Here is a 22,785-nt window from a genome sequence, read left to right on the forward strand (position 1 = left end):
CAACCTTTTGGTAGTTGAAAGTAATGATCAAAGAGATTAAATGAGTGGGTCAGCTTGTTGGGTTTTCAAAATGGTGTTCAAATCAGACAAATTAAAAAACCCCATGTGTTTATTTGTCCTCTTCAGGTTGGGGAAAAAGTGTTGGGGGGGGGGGGGGGAATACAGTGGCTGGTACGTTAAGATCCTCATACTATTTAAATTGGTACTGATGATAACCTGAGTGATTATGTATGTGCAATATATAGATATAGGTATAAAATCACTCGGACTATTGTCAGTACCACTTTAAATAGCATGAGGATTTTGACTTACAAGCCAGCTCCAACCCAGTGCTCTGTGGTTAGTACTCCCTTTCTATAGAGGTGTCTATAAAAAGAGGATACCATTTTCTTTCCCCAGTTCATAATTACTAACCTATTGCATCTGACATTCTCTGTCATTAGTAGTTGACAGTAACTCACCATAGGTGCATGTATTTGCTCTGTACTGATTTTTCTAAGAGTGCTCAAGATTGAGTACACTGGAGCAATTAAGAGAAAAACCAAAAGATTCTACTACATGTAACACTTAATTCATAGCCCACTCGTTCATATACTCATGCCACTCAAAATGGGAAAACCCAGAACCATAAAGTGACCTGAATTCTTGAGGCTAGGGGTGTGGAACCAAACAGCCTCTTAAAGGGACAAATCACTGTGTCACAGTAACTTACTCACTCACTAGGAATAATTGCTTCGCAGTGATGAGTCTTCTCTGCTAACAAATTTTTATTGTGGTGGTTAATTTACAATGTTTTGATCTGTAAATTCTGTTTTGTTTTCAGATCATGCTATGCAGACATGCTGCATGACAAAGATAGAGTAAGTATAGAAAGTAACTTGAATGGTGAAAAAATGTAGTGTTCCCTTCCCCTCAGCAGCTCCCACTCCATAATTGTACAGGTTCCTCTGGAAGTTGAAGTATTTTGCTACCTGAACTTTCTAAGACTCAGTGATGATTCTTGGGGTACCCAGGACTCTGAGTCACCTTGTTAGCCTCCTACCTCCAGCATGAGGGAAACTTGCTTGTTACGCCTGGGGAATTCTGCACCACTGTGCATGCGCAGATTTCATGACCCCTGCAGATTTCTTTGCTTCCGCTCAGAAAAATGACTTTCTGATGGGGAAGGAAAGGGAAGCCACAAGAGCAGTTGTGTGACCCTCCTGGCAGTATATTTAGGGAAGCCAGCAGAGGTAAATCACGGTGGGGTAGGAGGTGGGGCTGGGGAATACCTGGCTGGTGGCTCCTACCCTCTGCCGGGCTCAGCTAGTCCCAGCTGGGCTGAGGAGGATGGGACTTCGTCTTCTCCTGTATGGCATCCGGGGCTGGGTCAGATCCACCCCAAGATTTCTCCCCAGGCTGCAGGAAGTTCTGCAAACTCCCCCTGCCTCCCCTCCCCCTCACTCCCCTGCTTTCTGCACCCATTGCTCCTCAGCTGCAGTGGGAGGGGATCACTGTACAGAGAGATGCTCTCCCATCTGCCCAACCCCTGTGCATCCAGACCCCCTCATACCCAGATCCTTCTGCCAAGCCTCACTCCCCCCGCCACACCCAGAATCCCTCCGCCGAGCCCCTTTCCTCCTGCAACTAGACCACTCTGACGAGCCACCAGCACCCTGATCCCCATCCCACCAAGCCTCAACCAGCTGCCCCTGGATCTCCAACCCACTGAGCCCCACTCCCCCAGCATCTGGATCCCCCCCCACACTGAACCTCCCACACCCAGACCCCCCTGCTGAGCTCTGCAGAGTCCCATTACCGTTGCGCCCAGATCCCCCAATGAGCTGCCCGAACCCAGATTGCCCCACACAGAACCCTCTCAACCCACACCTGGATCCCTCCACACTTGGTCCTGGCTTGCTGAGCCTGCCTGCCCAACCTGGTGCACCTGGCACAGAGGGGCAGGGCTCTGGGGTGTTTCTGGTCCTTTCACTGTGTCAGGGTTGGGTGCAGCCTCACCAATGAGTCCATGTCCAGGGGGAGTTGCAGAGTGGTCTCCCGTCTCTGTGCAGCCAGTGCCCTGTGCTCCCCAGTGCCATGCTGGAGCCTCCACATTTATTTGACAAAAAAAAAATTGCAGAATTTTGCAGAATTTAAAAATATTGTGTACAGAATTTTTAATTTTTTGGCGCAGAATGCCCTCAGTAGTAAAGGCTTGTGCTTAACTGGACGTCATCTTGTTGCTACCAGCTTCTTAGCTACTCGCACACCCTCACTTATGCCAGCCCTTACTTTGTGTTACAGGTTAACATTAGGTGTGTGTCGTGTTTTCCCCCCACCCCCATCCCTCTGCATCTCTGAGCCCCTTTGAAACGTTCCTCTGTAGTGTCTAGACCCTTATCCGCTGAGCACTCACAGAAATATCAGGTCTGCTGCTCCCAAGGAAACAGTATATCTGCCAGTTTGTATGATTCAACTCAGGGTCAGCACTTAGCCTGATACCACAACACTGAGATAATATATTTACAGTGAAAACAACAAGAAGTTTATCAAAGATTCAGGAGATAGTGAATAAGGATAATGGAAACAACAGGTCACCTAGAAAGCATGTTATGATTGTTTTATTAGGGACTAAACTTAACAGGCTAACCTCCTGACTAAAGAAGTTTATCTTACCACCAAAGTCCTCTGTAGGGTTTTCAGCCCAGGCTGGTTGAGATCCCATTTTCATTAATGTAAATGCACTGCCTGTGTACTTCCTAGTTGTAGGATGATGGAGTGTCGTCTTTGTTGTCCAAATCTTTGAAGTGTATTGCAAGTAAAGGTTCTCTTTCTCTCTGTGTCCTTCCTTGTTGACTTCACATCTCTCTGACTTTGCATGTAAATGTACATCCATTGTGTTAGCTTACAATACTTAATTTAGATGCTGACAGAGAGACAGGTGAATAAACATCCTTTCTCTAAGCAAAAAAACCTGTTTCTCCACTTCTGCTGTGACAGAGTCTAAGAGCATATTTTCAGTATGCATACATTATTCCTGGGGGAATTCTGCGCCACTGCACATGCACCGAATTTATGTCCCCTGGCAGATTTCTTTGTTTCCCCGCAGAAAAATGACTTTCTGACAGGGAAGCAAAGGGAAGCAACAAGAGCAGTCCTGCGACCCTCCCCAGCAATATGTTTCGGGTGTCCAGGGAAGCTGGCAGAGAGGTAAATCACTATGGGGAAGAGGGTGGGACTGGGTAAGAGCTGGCTGGTGGCTCCAACCCTGGGCCGGGCTCAGGTGCTAGTCCCAGCTGGGCTGGGGAGGATGAGACTTCCTCTTCCCTTGCACGGCATCTGGGGCCATGTCAAACACACCCCAGATTTCTCCCCCAGCTGCAGGAAGCTCTGAAAACTCCCTCCTCTCCCCTGCTTCATGCACCCATCACTCCTCAGCTGCAGGGGGAGGGATCCCTGTACAGGGAGCTGCTCCCCCATTCGCCCAACTGCCATGCATCCAGATGCCCTCATACTCATACCCTCCCACCAAGCCCCACACACACTCAGAACCCTCCCTGATGAGTCCCACTTCCCCTGCACCTGGACCACCCCGTTTAGCCACCCACACCTGGACCCCCCACTGAGTCCTCCACACCCAGATCCCCCTGCCAAGCATTATCCCCCACACATCCAGACTCCACCATGCTGAGCCCCAACTGCTTCATCTGGAACCCCCTGCAGAGTCCCATTACATTGCACCCAGACCGCACCAACAAGCCCCTGTGCATCCAGATTCTTCCCGCACCTGGATCCCCCCACTGAGCCATCTGTACCCAGATTGCCCCACACAGAACCCTCTCAACCCACACCTGGGTCCCCCAACACTAAGACCCTCCAAACTTGGATCCCGCTTGCTGAGCTTGCCTGCCCACACTTGGTGCACCTGGCACGGAGGGCCAGGGCCCTGGAGTGTTTCCGGGGCAGGCCCGGTCCTTGCGCTGTGTCAGGGTTGGGTGCAGCCTAACTTTGAGTCCGTGTCCCCGGGGGCGGGGTAATGGGGTAGAGAGCTGCACAGTGATGTCCCACATCTGTGCAGCCAGTCGCCTGTGCTCCCCAATGCCGTGCTGGAGCCTCCACATTTATTTGACAAATAAAATTTGCAGAATTTTTAATTTTTTGCTGCAGAATGCCACCCAGGAGTAATACATAATTCCATATGTAGTATCTGTACATACATTTTCCAACGATATTAACAACCACCAATGTGACCCTAGCTTTCATTTATGACCTCACATGACATTCTTTGGTGAACCAGAATCAGGATATTCTTGTAACCCAGTTGGCATTAAGGGGTTCTTGGGTCACAGGCCCCAATCCTGCAATGATATCCATGCAAGCCCAACCGTGGTTGGCTAGCTAACATCTAATTAACAGTGTTAAAAATTGCACTGGTCTCCAATGAGACACTGTTTCCAGGGCTCCCAGTGTTGCTAATATAGAAGTAGCGGGGAACTTTTCTAAAAATGTTGTTAGGATAGATGGAAACACTGTTTCTTCTGCAAGAAGTGATGTTAAGTAGCACAGAATGCAGAAAAATGCTTTTCTATGAGTAGTAGTGATGCTCTCAACTCTTGAAGGGAAAATACTGAAGAGGGGACGCATGAGGGGAGGGGCAGCGTCAGCCACCCCACCAGATTTGATGCTTGGCTTGTACTGAGCATGCTCAGTAATGCTGCTGAAGCCGCTGCCCTCACTCCCCCCTCCCCTCCCCCCATTGGCAGGCATGGGTCACCTCTTGTCTTGACAGGTAAGTAAAGGAGGAGCTGCTTTTCAGTTACGTTGATTTTAGACTTGTAATTTTCTGTCATACCTTCAGAGGGCACTTTAGACTCATCTTATAAAATTCAGTTTTTGCAGTAATTCCATCTAGCCTTGTCTGCCTACATGTGGCTGTAACTAAGTTGTTTTTATTCTCCTCCACTTATGCTGTGTTCTTAAATCTTCCAGTTTATGCTAAGGGAGAAGTTGAGGTGAATAAAATATCTTCAAATAAGTTGAAGACTTAAACAAAAATGCCTTAAAGGATTGGAGATCTTTCTGCTCCATCTATGGGTAAATAGTCTCCTAAGTGATTCTTACGATTATCTACTGTTAGTATTCTGGGAGCATACCAATAATGGTAACAGCACTCCAATACCAAGATTTAGAAGGAGATGGTGGGACAAAGCTGTTAAATAGCTGTACTCTAATTATGTCAAAATTGCCACAGCAGAACTGAGCCTCGGTCTGCACTTAAAAGTTAGGTCGACATGGCTAAATTGATCAGGGATATGAAAAAAACCACATCTCTGACCAACGTAGCTATGCTGACCTAACCCCACTGTAGACGCAGCTATGTCGACGGAAGAGTAGGTTGTGTCTATGCTAATGGATTATTCTGGTGTAGTCTCTGTAGTGTAGATGCAGCTTGATTGTGGTAAAGGATAGAGCTGACCCTGTTAATCCAAACAGTAAGAGAAACATAGGCTATTTGTAAAAGCTTAGTAAATCATGTGGAGGGAAGCCTTAAAAATGATGATTTTTTTAAATTGAAAGACACTATTTCATTCACACCCTTCTGTATAAGGTGCACTACAGTTGAACAAGTGGCCTTTCAGCACTTTGCTTTATCTTCCTAGCATTAATCGGAGTATGCTTAGACCCTCTGAAAGCAATAAACACAAATAAGCAAAAATTTTGGCAGGAATTCCTGTTTCTTAATATAGTGACAAAAATGAGAGACAAACATATAGTAATTCATTTGTAATGGAAAAAATGCATCACTTCTGCAACAGACTTAACGGACAAGATATGAATGTAGTAGATATGATTCCAAGGAGAACCAGTCAACACTTAAATTGTACTCTAGATTCATACCTGTTACCAGAAGCCCTAAAATGTATTATTCATACAGGATTGTTCTGTAGGTCCTGGGGCCAATGTACTGTACTTGGCCTACCAATAATAAACATATTGGACTACGAATACCATTGATTACTTAATTTTATTCTTAAGATACGATTTAGGTAGTTCTCGTTTGTATATGTTATAGTAACATTATCAATCCTATGTATTTTGGTCTGTTGCAACACATTTTGGGTCTGTGTGCAGAGAAGTGGAGTACATATGTTCAGCATGCTTGGGGACACCTTTCCATTCTGTTCCCATGTACATACACTGATGTAAGTACCTCACTGCAATGAGCAGACAATGTAAGATGTGAGGAAGGCAGTTTCTTTATTCTAATAAATACCATAAGTACAAGTTACGTACTCTGCGGCAAACTTGACCCAACTTCTGTGGTATTCAGTACAGTACACTGGAAATTTCCTTGGCAATCTCAGATAAATGAAAAACGTGAGGAATGTAGGAAAAATGACTCAGGGCTGGTTTGTTTTACCGCTCAAGTCGATATAACTTATGTCGCTCAGGGGAGTGAAAATGACAACCCCCTGAGCGACATAAGTTATATTGACTTAAAGTGGTGGTCACACTGGGCTGTGCCGGCGGGAGACGCTCTCCCACTGACAGAGTTTCCACCTCTTGTGAAGGTGGAGTAATTATTCCGGTGGGAGAGTGCTCTCCCGTCAGCATAATGCATCTTCACCAGATGCACTATAGTGGCAGTGTAGTGCGGTAGCGTAGACTTGTCCTAATACAATCAGTGCAGTGTCCCCTTTGTTAGTTTATTTGATGTTGCATTCATTTTCTTCTATGTTTCTCTTTCATATGCTGCAGTATTTTGATTTGAAAATGTGTAACTATATTAGAGAAGTTAAGGACAAAGCTGGAGGTCTTGGCAGTGCAGGGATTATTTGGAGCTTTAGTACCCAAGAAGTAATAGAAAGTGGTCTGGGTTTTTGAGATGAGCATTTTGCTGGAGGTTTGTGCTGCAGTGCTCGGAAGTGAAATAGTGAAGTACTGACATTGTTGTCATCATTCAGTTTCAGAATTAACACTCTTATTAAAGTTAACAGAGTCAGTTTATACTTAGAACTATTGGTTCATGCTATTTGCAGGCTCAGGAAGAAACTGAATCCGCTAAACTCAGCTGATGTTTAGAAGATCATCCTGCAACTATGAAAACTTAAATTCTGGAGCATACTTCTGCAGCAAGTTGGGGGCTCTGCAGGAAATTCTGTAGTTGTGGTATTGAGAATACATGAGGCTCCCATGGATTATGCAGTTAAGAATAAGAAAATGCATAATTGCCAAATGGATAATGTTGAAGATTCCCTGAGAAACTAGACACACAGGCCAGACCATTCAGTTTTCCATGTTCATCCCATGGGTCTTCCATCCTCTGGAAATTTAGCTACTTCCAAAATTGGAATTTCTGAAACCCGGTTTTCTACTAAGGCAAACTAACTTGCAGGTGGTGTTTTGAACATTTAACCCAGTGTTCCCTAAAGGGTGTGCTCTGTCTTACACCCTCCTCTCCTTTGGGTGGGCATATGATAGATTAGCCAACGAGGCATACAGACTTCTCAATTGTTATCCAAAGTTTGATTTAATTTTTAAAACTGTTTAACTGGTATGGTTGCAAAGAAAACTTCCAAAATGTGAAATGAGTGTAACCCATACAGCAATGTCTGCCTGAGTTTGCAGAGACCGTGAAATCATGTCTCTGAGAGGTATGAACTGCTGTTTTGAAGTGCTGGATCATCAGTACTCTGTCCTTTCTTTTCCTTTTAGCGTTTCGACCCCCCCAAAAAAACTTAGTTCACAAGCCAAAGTTTGGGGATGTTTCATAACTCAGTAGTTTATGTATTATTTTCTTTTTGTAATTTGATTCCTTTAATTTATTTTAAAGATTTTTTTTGTAGATGGCAATAGATCAGAATGGGCTGTCAAACTCTGCCTCCAGCTAGGAATTATGCCCATCTGCATCTGGCTTTACAGAGCTGTAAACTCTCTCCCGAAGTGTGATTTAATCAAAAAATATCTCTGTGGATATTGGCAAGGAATTATATGTGATGCAGGCTTCAGTGAATTCCACTGATGAGACTAGTGGTTTAAGATCACAGAGGAGAATGACACTGAAGCTTTGGAAACAGCAGTGGATGGCCATGGTAATGTTTTGTGTGACAATACCACCGGTTTTAAAGCTTTGAGTTGGAGTGCAAGCTTGAATTTAAAAAATAATCGCTAGTAGGACTCTACAGTGAGTAGAACAGAAGAGAAGCGCTTCCAAATGGATGCCAACTTCCTGGGACTGCATCGATTTGATTTTGTTGTGAAATGTGGTACGACACTTCTAATTCCTAGGAAGAACAGTTGGATAATGACCCATGTCCTGCTTGTTGAAGTTCAGACTTTTGATCTGAGGAGTAAAGTTCTGAAGTTGTTGTTGTATAGGCTTGAGATCCATTTTCAGGGTTTTTCTCAGGAATCCAATTTTATCTACATCAAAAGCCCTTTGTGGCCTTTGATCAAATTGGAAGGGTGAATAAAAACTTGTGTATCCTACCAAGGTAAAACTTGATTTGGGAGGTCGTAACAACCCTGTGTTTTGGGGGGTTTTTTCCCCTTCCAAGGCTACAGTGATTTGAAGTAGGTCTGTGAAACGATTAAAAAAATTAATCGCGATTATTCACGCAATTAAAAAATTGCGATTAATCGCACTGTTAGACAATAATATAATGCCATTTATTCAAATATTTTGAAAGTTTTCTACATTTTAATATATATTGATTTTAGCTACAACACAGAACACTGTACAGTGCTCACTTCTTATATAATTTTTATTACAAATATTTGTGCTGTAAAAACAAAAGAAATAGTATTTTTCAATTCACCTCATTCAAGTACTGTAATGCAATCTCTTTATCATGAAAGTTGAACTTACAAATGTAGAATTAGGTAAAAAAAAAAAACTAAAACCCTGTTTTATTTTTGAATGCAATCTAAAACTTTAGAACAGTGATGGGCAACCTGCGGCCCACACGGCCCATTGGGGTAATCCACTAGTGCTCTGACAGACAGTTTGTTTACATTTGCACGGCCGCCCACAGCTCCCAATGGCCGTGGTTTGCCGTTCTCGGCCAGTGGGAGCTGTGGGAAGCGGCAGCCAGCACATCCCTGCGGCCTGCGCCACTTCTTGCAACTACCATTCGCTGGGAACGGCAAACTGAGGCCACTGGGAGCTACAGGCGGCCCACCAGCAGATTACTCTGAATGGCCAGGTGTGGGCCGCAGGTTGCCCACCAGTGCTTTAGAGCCTGCAAGTCCATTGAGTCCTCCTTCTTTTTCAGCAAGTCACTCAGAAAAACAAGTTTGTTTACACATGCAGGAGATAATGCTGCCCTCTTCTGGTTTACAATGTCACCTGAAAGTGAGAAGAGATGTTTTCATGGCACTGTTGTAGCTGGCATTGCAAGATATTTATGTACCAGATGCGCTAAAGATTCATATATCTCTTCGTGCCTCAACCACCATTCCAGAGGACATGCATCCATGCTGATGACGGGATCTGCTCGATAACGATCCAAAGCAGTGCAGATTGACGCATGTTCAGTTTCATCATCTGAGTCAGATGCCACCAGCAGAAAGCTGATTTTTCTTTTTTGGTGGTTTGGGTTTTGTAGTTTCCGCATCGGAGTGTTGCTCTCTTAAGACTTCTGAAAGTATGCTTCACACCTCATTCCTCTCAGATTTTGGAAGGCACTTCAGATTCTTAAACCTTGGGTCGACTCCTGTAGCTATCTTTAGAAATATCACATTAGTACCTTCTTTGCATTTTGTCAAAACTGCAGTGAAATCTGCACGAACAGCATGCGCAGAGTCATCATCCAAGACTGTTGTAACATGAAATATATGGCAGAATGCGGGTAAAACAGAGCAGGAGACATACAATTCTCCCCCAGTAGTTTAGTCTAAATTTATGAGTAACGCTTTTTTTTAAACAAGTGTCATCTGCATGGAAGCCTGTCCTCTGGAATGGTGGCCAACGCGTGAAGGGACATACAAATGTTTAGCATATATGGCACGTAAATACCATGCAATGCCGGCTACAAAAGTGCCATGCGAATGCCTGTTCTCACTTTCAGGTGATCTTGTAAATAAGAAGAGGGAAGCCATATCTCCTGTAAATGTAAACAAACTTGTTTGTCTTATCCATTGGCTGAATAAGAAGTAGGACTGAGTGGACTTTGTTTTGTTTTTGAGTGCAGTTACGTAACAAAAAAAAAAATCTACATTTGTAAGTTGCACTTTCACAATAAAGAGATTGCATTATGGTACTTGTATGAGGTGAAATGAAAAATATGATTTCTTTTGTTTATCATTTTTGCAGTGCAAATATTTGTAGTAAAAATAATATAAAGTAAGCACTGTACACTCTGTATTCTATGTTGTAATTTAAATCAACATATTTGAAAATGTATAAAAATCAAATATTTAGTAAATTTCAATTGGTATTCTGTTTAACAGTGTGATTAAACCTGCAATTAATCGTGATTGATTTTTTTTAATCATGATTACTTTTTTTGAGTCAATCACATGAGTTAGCTGTGATTAATCAAACCCTAGTTTGAAGACTTTGCCACTCAGGTCTTACCTGGACTAGGATTTAGAGGTGTGATGCTAGAATACTAAACTGGTTAGTTAAACCACTGATGTGAAGCGGTGTATACTTTAATATGTTCTAAGCCTAGAGTTAGACTTGCTTTTAGGCTTTAATTCTGCCTATTTAGCACATGTTAAAGATGGTGTGCCTTAGTCTTCTAATAACATTCTTAACATCACACATCTATCCTAGTCTAGACAAGGCCTCTGTGAACTCTGCCTTTTTGGGTTTGTTCTTGAATATGGAAAAACTTCTAATTTGTAAATATAGATTTCCATTCTGTTCAGTGGGAAATGTTTTTAGCAGAGTATTTTACAAGCTAGTTGGTGTCGTTTGTAGATTGTAAATTTTCAATAGCATTATTATTATTATTATTATTTATTATTATTTTTAAAAAGACAGTTCAAAGGTTTCCATTTTTATAAAAGATTGAACTGGTTAGGCAGTGTTTTAGTTTCTTTCTGTTGTGAACTTTGTTTACTTGTGTTTATAGGAATTTTTATAGGGGGAGGATTGCTGTCAGCCATGTAGACTGAAATCCTGCTCCTGCAGATTAGTTTGTATAGTTCTATTAATCAAAGATGTTGACTAATCCAGTTTTGAAAAATTCATCGCTTAAACAATATACTTTAAGTGCACACACTATCTTTTCACAAACTGCCAGCTGTTAGTCATAAACTTTCTCCAGTATTAAATAAGGAAATTTTACAAGCTTGAGTTACACACACTTGTTTCACAACAGCCTCTCAAAGTAATTACAGTAGTGTCTGGCCAGGCATTGTGGATCCTTTAGGGAAAATTATGCAGTTTTCATCTTTCTGTTAAAATTCCATTCTACAAAATTCTAAAGTATAAAATTACCTGAGTAGTATATGTTTCTTGCTTAAAATGTACCCAGGCCTGCTTAATAATATCTTCAGCAGAATGTCTTAACTGATAACTCCTACACAAACTACTGTAGGACTATTAATAAGTTTGCCTAATTCAGCTGAAGCTTTGTTTACTAATCTGCATCAAAACCATTTTTCCTGATATAGATGGATGTGACCTAACAGAGTGAAAACACTGAGGCCCTGATCCTGAAAAAACTTTAAGCATGAGTAGGCTCATTGACTTTAGTGGTATTAATCTTATGAGCATAAGTCTTTGGAGGAATGGGGCGCAAGTCAGGAACCTGATTAAACAATGTTTATAGTTTTCAATATGTACTGAGAATTAGAGGACTTGAGTAGGAAGAGCTTATTTCTGCTTAAATGTATGTCTTGGTGTTTCAACTTTCCTTGCATAGGGTGTTTTTTTTACTGTTGTAGCCTTTCTGAAACATTAAAACTAAGCTGATAGATAAAGCTTGCCAGATCCTTTCAGTAATGTGCTTTTTCTAGGTATGTTGTTAGTGATGGTAAATATACTATCACATGTTTCCATACCAAAATAGTACATATGAACCAAATGTCATACTGAGATTGCCACAGTCTAGACAGTGGTCAGGTTCCTTTTGTAAATAGTAGGTGCAGGACACATCCGTGGGATCTATGGGAAGTCATCAAAATGAAAAATCCTGCAACAGTGCTGTCCAAATGTCAGTGTATACGTTTTCTGTGAAACGTAAGACTCCAAAAAGAAGAAAAATGGCCATTCCATATCAACTCAAACAGTCGAGACATAATCATCCTTCTAAACTCAGGGCAAAACTCCATAACTTCAGCTGGAGTTTTGCCTACGTAAGGAGTTCTGAATAGGGCACTGGGCTACTAAAACACTTAATTAGGACAAACTAGATAATTCAGGGTAAGTTCTCATGGTTCAGGTTCTTCTGTGTCTTAGGCAGGAAAATTAGTTGCAGTCTCTGTCTGTTGCCTCAATTTCCACCTTGGGAATGGAAATTCATCCCTTAGTATAGGAAATAAACCCATCCAAAACATTTCCATCTGCCAAGGAAGAAAGAACTTTCAAATTTATCTTCTATATAATTATCACTCGTTATATTGCATTAAAAATAAATGACAAAGAAACTTGCCTTTATACCAGTTGATATTATAAAGAAGCAAAGAATATGCAGCCAGTTGCAGTAGTTATGTAACTAACATTCATACAAAATGAAATGCACCACAGAGTCTGGATTTTATCTGTTTTGCAGGCTTTGTGGTAAAATCACAGAACGGCTGCTTTGTAAATCACTGGAGCTGTTAGCTAAGAGCTAGCTTCTGCTAAACCACTTGAAAGCATTTTGTACATATTCCCTAGTCTTAGTACCATATGGACTAGAATGGGGTTTTATATTGCACCCTGAATGGGCCACTAATCCTAAGCTCCTTCCTATTTCTGTCCCCGAAGAGCAAACCTGATCTTTCCTTTTTAGTATTGAATATTTGTCAAGGCTCTAATATTTTAATGTTGGGTAAAATGCAGCATCAGTTGCTAATACTGCCTAGCATATCTATGCAGTATTGTAGTGCAAATGAATGAGCTACAACAGGAATATACAGCACCTGTGTTGTCAAGGTCAGTTTGTGGCTGGCACTGTGAATTTCTCTGTCAAAAAAAGGGAAAATATTTGGTAGTAATCTCAAAAGGAAGCTTTGGTTTATTTGTTTTGGTTGGCAGGACCGTAGTTCCAGATAACTTATGTGGATCATGCATGCTTTGTAAATAACTGAGTGATCAATTGTAAATGGAACAGATGTTGTTCAGATGAACATTCCTGTCAAAACACTTATTTCTACTGATCTTTATTATGTAACATATATCTATATTTTGAAGTCTAATGTGGGAAAATGAGGCATGAGTCTATCAATTTTGGGCTCAACCAGTTTTCACCTTTCTTTATTTTCAGGCAGAATCATTATGACTTAGAGTTTCTCATCATACATATATCTGACAGATAATAAAACAGACAAGACAGAACAGGAAGGGGCCCAAGTTTCCAAATTCCAGAGTACCAGGAAGCTCTTCTACACGTCATGATGTTTGCCTCCGTTTCTGCACCAGTATTCTCCAACTTGGACCCTTATTCCCTTGCTTTTGTATACCTTTCCATGTCACATATTCATTAGCTTTCCTCCAGTCAACTTTATTTGTCATTATACATACACCCAAACTTTCATAATTTGTTTTTCATTCTCCATTTTGTGTCGTTATAAACTGTTAACATAACATCAATAGAGCTCAACATTAAACTAATAAAACCTAGCCTTTATTGTCAGCAATTTTCTTCATATTTTAATATCATAACTCAGTATACCTGGATCACCCTAAAATATTCATTAACATACCCTTTATTTTTTGAGTAGAAAAGTTTTGGAGAACAACATGCTCTAAAATCCTCATATTCTTATCTTTTCCAAACATAGATTTCCAGGGAACTTTTTGCTCAAAGTTTAGCGCTATGCTTATAAATCATTTATAAAGTCTTATCAGTAATTTTGCCTCTCTGCATTTTGAGGTGCTTTATTCAGTTTAGATCCTAGGTGTTTAACTGTTCCCCCACGAAGGCAAAAGCAGATATCTACAAACTCCCAAGGAGTGAGACTGCAGGACCTCTGCTCAAGAGTTGACTGTATAAGAGAATTCCATTGGGGTGGCTAATCTTGATCTGTCTCTTTCTTACAGAATGTGAAGTATTACCAGGGCATCCGTGCTGCTGTAAACAGGGTGAAAGAAAGGGGTGAGAAAGCAATTGTCCTAGACATTGGGACTGGCACAGGACTCCTGTCCATGATGGCAGTTACAGCAGGTGCAGACTTCTGCTATGCCATTGAGGTGAGCAATTCTTCGTTGACCATACATATACCTGCTGTTCAAGAGGTGGAAGTGGCACAACTTCTAGTATGCAGGTAGGAGTGTATGCATAATATGGCTTTTAGAGCCGCAGTCCAGTTGTTCCCTCTACAAAATGAGTAGTGTGTGTGCATTAGCCATTGTGTGTCATGTTGTCTGAAGGTAGCTTTTATAATATAACCTATAGGGGTGTGGGTGGAGGAGGTAAACCATATTGAAAGAGCCCTTATGAGAACTTACAGAAATTTGTTTTAATTTTCTCAGGATGGACAGTTTTTTCTAAACTTGACAGAAAAATCTTAATTAGTATTATTTGAAATTAGGTTTTTTGAACTGTGTTTTCTGTATTCCTTGTGACTGATACGTTGCATGGAGGAGTTAATGAATGTTCAGAAAAATGCTAGTACTCTCAAACCACATTGTGGCTTTTCTTAAGTTTCATTTTCTCTTGGACCAGGAGTTCTCAAGCTTTTTCATTTTGTGCAACACATCTTAATAGAGAGACTGCTATATGTACCATTTCCCCATCTATTTGTGATTGCACAGAACGCAAGAATGGCCACACTGGGTCAGACCAATGGCTGATTTAGCCCAATATCCAGTCTTCCAACAGTGGCCAGTGCCAGATGTTTCAGAAGGAATGAACAGAACAGGGCAATTATCCAGTGATCCATCCCCAGTCATACAGTCCGAGCTTCTGGCAGTCAGAGGTTTATGGACATCCAGAGCACGGGGTTGTGTTCCTGACCATGTTGGCTAATAGCCATTGATGGACCTATCCTCCATGAACTTATCTAATTCTTTTTTGAATGCAGTTATACTTTTGGCCTTCACAACATCTCCTGACAACGAGTTCTACAGGTTGACTGTGTTTTGTGAGACGAAGTATGTTCTTATGTTTGTTTTTAAATGCTGCCTATTAATTTCATTGAGTGACCCCTGATTCTCATGTTTTGTGAACCAATAAACACTTCCTTATTCATTTTCTCCACGCTATTCATGATTTTATGGACCTCTGTCATATTCTCCCTTAATCATCTTCTTTCCAAACTGAAAAGTCTGTCTTTTTAATCTCTCCTCATATGGAAGCTGTTCATTTTTAATCATTTTTGTTGCCCTTCTCTGTACCTTTACCAATTCTAATAAATCTTTTTTGAGATGCAGTGACCAGAACTGCATCAGTATTCAAAGTGTGAGCGTGCCATGGATTTATATAGAGGCTCAAACTAAATGTATAGTCCAAAATAAAAAACAAACCTCAAGAGGACCAAAAAGTGCCACCATGGCTAAACAAAGTAAAAGAGGCAGTTAGAGACAAAAAGACATCCTTTAAAAGTTGGAAGTCAAATGCTTCTGACCATCTGACCAGGATGGTGATAGTGACTGCAAAATGCTCAGGGACATTAGAGAGGTTATAAAAATAAATAATAATGGGGGATTTCAACTATCCACATATTGACTGAGTACATGTCACCTCAGGATGGGATGCATAGATAGTTTCTTGACACCTTCAATGACTGATTCTTGGAGCGGCTAGTCCTGGAACCTATAAGAGGAGAAGCAATTCTTGATTTAGTCCTAAGGGGAGCACAGGTTCTGGTCCAAGAGATGAATATAGCTGGACTGCTTGGTAACAGGGACCACAATATAATTAAATTTAACATCCCTGTGGCGGGGAAGACATCACAGCAGCCCAACACTGTCACATTTAATTTCAGAAAGGGGAACCACACAAAAATGAGGAAGTTAGTTAAACAGAAATTAAAAGATACAGTCCCAAAAGTGAAATCCCTGCAAGGTGCATGGAAACTCTTTATAGACACCATAATAGAGGCTCAACTTAAATGTACACCCCAAATTAAAAAACATAGTAAGAGAACCAAAAAAGTGCCACTGTGGCTAAACAACAAAGTCAAAGAAGCAGTGAGATACAAAAAAGGCATCCTTTAAAAAGTGGAAGTTAAATCCTAGTGAGGAAAACAGAAAGGAGCATAAACTCTGGCAAGTGAAGTGTAAAAATATAATTAGGAAGGCCAAAAAAGAATTTGACGAACAGCTAGCCAAAGACTCAAAGTAATAGCAAAAAAAATGTTTAAGTACATCAGAAGCAGGAAGCCTGCTAAACAACCAGTGGGGCCACTGGACGATCAAGATGCTAAAGGAGCATTCAAGGACGATAAGGCCATTACGGAGAAACTAAATGAATTCTTTGTATCAGTCTTCAGAGCTGAGGATGTGAGGGAGATTCCCAAAGCTGAGCCATTCTTTTTAAGTTACAAATCTGAGGAATTGTCCCAGATTGAGGTGTCATTAGAGGAGGTTTTGGAACAAATTGATAAACTAAACAGTAATAAGTCACCAGGACCAAATAGTATTCACCTAAAGTTCTGAAGGAACTCAAATGTGAAATTGCAGAACTACTAACTGTAGTCTGTAACCTATCATTTAAATCAGCTTCTGTACCAAATGACTGGAGCATAGCTAATGTGACACCAGTTTTAAAAAAGGACTCCAGAGGTGATCCCGGCGATTACAAGCCGGTACGCCTGACTTCAGTACTGGGCAAATTCATTGAAACTATAATAAAGAACAGAATTGTCAGACACATAAATGAATATAATTTGTTGGGGAAGAGTCAACATGGTTTTTGTAAAGGACCAACCTACTAGAATTCTTTGAGGGGGTCAACAAGCATGTGGACAAGGGGGATCCAGTGGATATAGTGTACTTAGATTTTCAGAAAGACTTTGATAAGGTCCCTCCTCAATGGCTCTTAAGCAAAGTAAGCTGTCATGGGATAAGAGGGAAGATGCTTTCATGGATCAGTAACTGGTTAAAAGATAGGAAACAAAGGGTAGGAATAAATGGTCAGTTTTCAGAATGGAGAGAGGTAAATAGAGGTGTCCTCCAGGGGTCTGTACTGGGCCCAGTCCTACTCAACATATTCATAAATAATCTTGGAAAAAGGGATAAACAGTGAGGTGGAAAAATTTGCAGATGATACAAAAATACTCAAGATAGTTAAGTCCCAGGCAGACTGCAAAGAGCCACAAAAGGATCTCTCAAAACTGGAAAAAGAAAAGGAGGACTTGTGGCACCTTAGAGACTAACAAATTTATTTGATCATAAGCTTTCATGAGTCGATTCAATTAAATTTGTTAGTCTCTAAGGTGCCACAAGTCCTCCTTTTCTTTTTGCGGATACAGGCTAACACGGCTGCTACTCTGAATCCTCTCAAAACTGGGTGACTGGGCAACAAAATGGCAGATAAAATTCAGTGTTGATAAATGCAAAGTAATTCACATTGGAAAACATAATCCCACCTATACATATAAAATGATGGGGTCTGAATTAGCTGTTACCACTCAAGAAAGAGATCTTGGAGTCATTTTGGATAGTTCTCTGAAAACATCCACTCAATGTGCAGCGGCAGTCAAAAAAAGCAAACAGAATGTTGGGAATCGTTAAAAAGGGGATAGATAATAAGATAGAAAATATCATATTGCCTCTATATAAATCCAGGATACACACACATCGTGAATACTGCATGCAGATGTGGTCGTCCCAACTCAAAAAAGATATATTGGAATTGGAAAAGATTCAGAAAAGGGCAACAAAAATGATTAGAGGTATGGAATGGCTTCCGTATGAGGAGAGATTAATAAGACTGGGATTTTTCAGCTTGAAAAAGAGACTACTAAGGGAAGGATATGATTGAGGTCTATAAAATCACGACTGGTGTGGAGAAAGTCAATAAGGAAGTGTTACTTACTCATTCTCAACACACGAACTAGGGGTCACCAAATGAAATTAATCGGCAGAACATTTAAAACAAACAAAGGAAGTATTTTTTCACACAACGCACAGTCAGTCTGTGGAACTCTTTGCCAGAGGATGTTATGAAGGCCAAGACTATAACAGGGTTCAAAAAAGAACTAGATAAGTTCATGGAGGATAGTTTCATCAATGGCTATTAGTCAGGTGTTCCTAGCCTCTGTTTTGCCAGAAGCTGGGAATGGGCAACAGGGGATGGAGCACTTGATGATTACCTGTTCTGTTCATTCCCTCTGGGGCACCTGGCATTAGCCACTGTGAGAAAATAGGATTCTCGGCTAGATGGACCTTTGGTCTGACCCAGTATGGCTGCTCTTATGTTCTTACATTAAATATGCATTAAATAGGTTATCTTTATGCAAGTTAGCAGCTGGAAACACCATGTAACCAGCTAGCTCCCACAGATCACTCATGGCCTGCAGACCACAATTTGGGAATAGTGCTCAGTATTCTAAGTAGCTCCAAAAGTTTTGCATTTGCTTAACGTAATTTAGCAGGAGCAACCCTTTTAGTTTATTTAATGCTGCAAACTAGGCGCAAATTAACCTGCTCTGAAAATGATGGATCAGATCGAAAACTGGCGACTAATCCTAAACAATCAGGTTCTTCAGCTAGACCAGATATTTAAAAGTTCCCAGTACTAAGTCTTTTATAGTATAGAAATTAGTTAGAAAGATTGATGCTGTTGTTTTAAAACATTCTCTGTGTGTATTAAGCATATTCATTTTTAGCCCAGTGATGTGCTGCAGCTGTTGCTTTTTCCATCCCTGTCTTCACGCTTACATTTTGGCAGGAATAAAAAAAAAAAAGTTCCCATGGAAGCTGTAGATATGGAAAGCAGTGTATTTTGCCACTGTTAACACTGTTACTAGGTGCAAATTTTAACAAGATCTCCTGCTTTGTTTCAGTGTTAGTCTTATTTTGGTTCCCAGTTCAGTTAGGTCTTGGGGAGGTCTCATGTGAGGAACTTCTAAAATAAACTTCAGTCTAGAAATGAGATGTTGTTGTTTAAAGTTTCTCAACACAGCTTTCTCACACTTTTGAAAACTTAGAAAAGTTGGCCTGACTGCCACAGTGGGAGATAACTTACATTGTGGGTTTTTCATACAGGGTGACATTCACTCCTCTACAGAGAGGCAGTGCAAGGCGTATGCACTTCTGATGTCCCACTTCCACCCTGTTTTGAAAGTGTAAATGGTACATAGGATTCATGCTGCTACTGTGCATGGTGGTGAATTTTACCCTTAGAAAATAATACTCCCACAATGTACTACACTTTCACAGGACTAAGTATGGTTAAAATAAAGGATTTTCTTTAACAAGGTTTAGTTAATAGACTCATTTTGTGGTGGTGATTAGATGCTGATGTTAATCCTATTAAGCATGTTGCATTCTTGATTATAATTTCAAGGTCTTCACTCCTATGGCTATTGCTGCAGTGAAGATAGTGGAGAAAAATGGCTTTAGTGACAAGATCAAGGTAATCAACAAGCACTCCACTGAAGTCACAGTTGGGCCAGGTGAGAAGAACTCAAAGAATAAAATCAAGTATTAACTAAAGTACTTAAAAATTGCCAGGAGACACACTGTTTAACTTTTCAAATTTAGCTTAATTTAAAAAAAAATGCATTTAATCTGGAATGTGTTCTGGAAACCTGAAACACAAAGCAGAACTTTTAATTTGAATTGTATGGCCCCCGAAGAGAAGTCACTGAATCTAATGTTTAAGCTTCCCAATGGATATATGAACATCACTATAGAAATGAGCTTTTGCGTGACTTAGGGCTAGTCTACATTGGCAACGCTAAAGTGCTGCCGTGGCAGCACTTTAACGTGGCTTCTGAGGTCATGGCAGAGTGCTGGGAGAGAGCTCTCCCAGCGCTCTAAATAACCCACCTCCACGAGAGGTGTAGCTCCCAGCGCTGGGAGCACTGTTTACACTGGCACTTTACAGCGCTCAAACTTGCTGCGCTCGGGGGGGTTTCACGCCCCTGAGCGAGAAAGTTGCAGTGCTGTAAATTGCCAGTGTAGACAAGCCCACATACTCTCAGTGCTGCACCTCGTAGGAGGGTCATACAGTCTCTCACAGGCTATCATTGTATTAACTTGTTTTTTTTAGATGGAGACATGCAGTGTCGTGCAAACATCCTGATAACAGAACTATTTGATACAGAGCTGATAGGAGAAGGGGCTTTGCCATCCTATGAACATGCCCACAAATATCTTGTACAGGTAAGAGAATGGTTGTAGATAGTGTGCTGAATTCATCCCAGGTGTAATTCCTTTGTCTTCTGTGGCATTGCATGAGGATTGAACTTGACCTTGTATGTTATATTACTGAACCAATCGGCTGTATTAATTTCTAACTAGGTAAATAATTTGTCACAAACCTTTGTCATTTATTTTGAGTCCTTATTTTTCTCCCCTGAACTCATTGCAATTGTAAGTTTTATATTGATGATTATAGCTTAGTGGTTATTTGCCTTCAAAAGTTAAGGTAGATCTGATACCTTCAGTATGAGACTAAAGAAATGAATGTAGCTTGAAGCTTGGCACCAATGTCTGTTGTTGTAGATATAGAATGGCATTAGTATTTACTTTACAAAAATTAGCTAATTAAACCTCACAGCACCTGATTCCACACACAGATGGAATACAAGCTGTCAGGAACAGTATCCCTGATGATACAACAGCACAACTGGTTTCTGAGCTCTGTGACTTTATCCTCAAGCGCAATTATTTCAAATTTGGTGACCATATATACCTCCAGACCAGTGGCATCGCTGTGAGCACCCGTATGGCCCCACAATATGCCAGCATTTTTGTGGCTGACCTGAAACAACACTTCCTCAGCTCTCGTCCACTCACACCCCTTCTCTGCCTACGTTACATTGATGACATCTTCCTCATCTGGACCCATGGGAAGGAAACCCTGGAAGAATTCCACCATGATTTCAACAGCGTCCACCCCACCATCAGCCTCAGCCTGGACCAATCCACATGGGAGGTCCACTTCCTAGACACCACGGTGCAAATAAGTGACGGTCACGTTAACACCTCGCAGGGTCCCGTTAACACCACCCTATACCGAAAACCCATCGACTGCTATGCCTACCTTCATGCCTCCATACCGTCACAGGACCTAACCAGATCAGCACACCATCACCGGTTCATTCACCTGCACGTCCACCAATGTAATATACACCATCATGTGCCAGCAATGCCCCCGCTATGTACATCGGCCAAACTGGACAGTCCCTACGTAAAAGGATAAATGGACACAAATCAGATATTAGGAATGTCAATAAACAAAAACCTATAGGAGAACACTTCAATCTCCCTGGACACAATAGCAGATGTAAAGGTAGCCATCCTGCAGCAAAAAAACTTCAGGACCCGACTTCAAAGAGAAACTGCTGAGCTTCAGTTCATTTGCAAATTTGACACCATCAGCTCAGGATTAAACAAAGACTGTGAATGGCCGGCCAACGACAAAAGCAGTTTCTCCTCCCTTGGTGTTCACGCCTCAACTGCTAGAAGAGGGCCTCATCCTCCCTGATTGAACTAACCTTGTTATCCCCAGCCTGATTCTTGCTTGCATATTTATACCTGCCTCTGGAAATTTCCACTAAGTGCATCTGACGAAGTGGGTATTCACCCACTAAAGCTTATGCTCCAATACGTCTGTTAGCCTATAAGGTGCCACAGGACTATTTCAAAATAAGTTATTTTATTTTCCTTGCATGTTAATAACTCAGCTTTGTTGAATGCATTTACTCTTTGTTTTTAAATGCTTAGGAAGGAGGTGAGGCAGTGCCTCACAGGGCAAGAGTATATGCCCAGTTAGTGGAATCCAAAAGAATGTGGTCCTGGAACAAGCTATTTCCTGTTCACATCCAAGCAGAAGATGATGAGAAAATTATTGTCTTCCCTTCAGAAATAGAGAACTGTCCTGGTGTTCCTTCTGTCTATGATATCCAGCTAAACCAGGTGCCTCGGAGTGACTTCACTATCCTCAGCGATGTTGTAACTATGTTCAGGTGAGGGACAGACTTAGTAGTAAAAATAAATAAAATCTTTGTTACGCCTTCCAAAAAACCCCATATTATTCAGCTGAAGAAGCTGATGGCAAGCAAAGTTTGGGATGAGCTGACATTGAACATTTGAATAATACTTAGGTGACATTTTTATTTTCTTTCTGTTGCTGAAATTTAGTGTATGGTTTGATTTCAGGGTAGCAATTTTTACAGCTTTTAAATTGTCTCAGTCCCATTTGTATAATATTACTTAAACCCTCCTCTCCCCATGTTTATTCTTCTACTTGCTGCATTTTCCAAAAAACACACTCTTAATGTTGCATAACTATCTGAATGAATATATGTCATTTAAAATATATTTGAGTACAACTGATGCTTCTCTGTGCAGTGTGGATTTCAGTAAGCAAGTAAACAGCTCCTCAACCTATTACACAGCAAAATTGGAGCCCATAAAATCTGGCATGGCACAAGTGATCCTCTCCTGGTGGGATGTTGACATGGACCCCTCTGGGACGATAAAATGTACTATGGCACCATCCTGGATACAACCCACCTCTAATGATGTTCAGG

The 22,785-nt window shown here is 41.1% G+C and overlaps 1 protein-coding gene across 5 annotated transcripts in view; it reads left to right on the forward strand.

Annotated features, from left to right (window-relative positions):
- The window catches only part of PRMT7 (protein arginine methyltransferase 7), a 48,872-nt gene that overhangs the window by 2,877 nt on the left and 23,210 nt on the right, over window positions 1-22,785 (forward strand). For all 5 annotated transcript variants that reach the window (XM_074968573.1, XM_074968577.1, XM_074968574.1 and 2 more), the window contains exons 3-8: window positions 824-860; window positions 14,177-14,326; window positions 19,590-19,698; window positions 20,298-20,410; window positions 21,977-22,218; window positions 22,604-22,784. In XM_074968573.1, coding sequence (XP_074824674.1) covers window positions 824-860; window positions 14,177-14,326; window positions 19,590-19,698; window positions 20,298-20,410; window positions 21,977-22,218; window positions 22,604-22,784 — 832 coding nt within the window. The remainder of the gene's footprint in view (window positions 1-823; window positions 861-14,176; window positions 14,327-19,589; window positions 19,699-20,297; window positions 20,411-21,976; window positions 22,219-22,603; window position 22,785) is intronic.

This window comes from Natator depressus, chromosome 12 (genome assembly GCF_965152275.1).
Source record: "Natator depressus isolate rNatDep1 chromosome 12, rNatDep2.hap1, whole genome shotgun sequence".
NCBI lineage: Eukaryota > Metazoa > Chordata > Testudines > Cheloniidae > Natator > Natator depressus.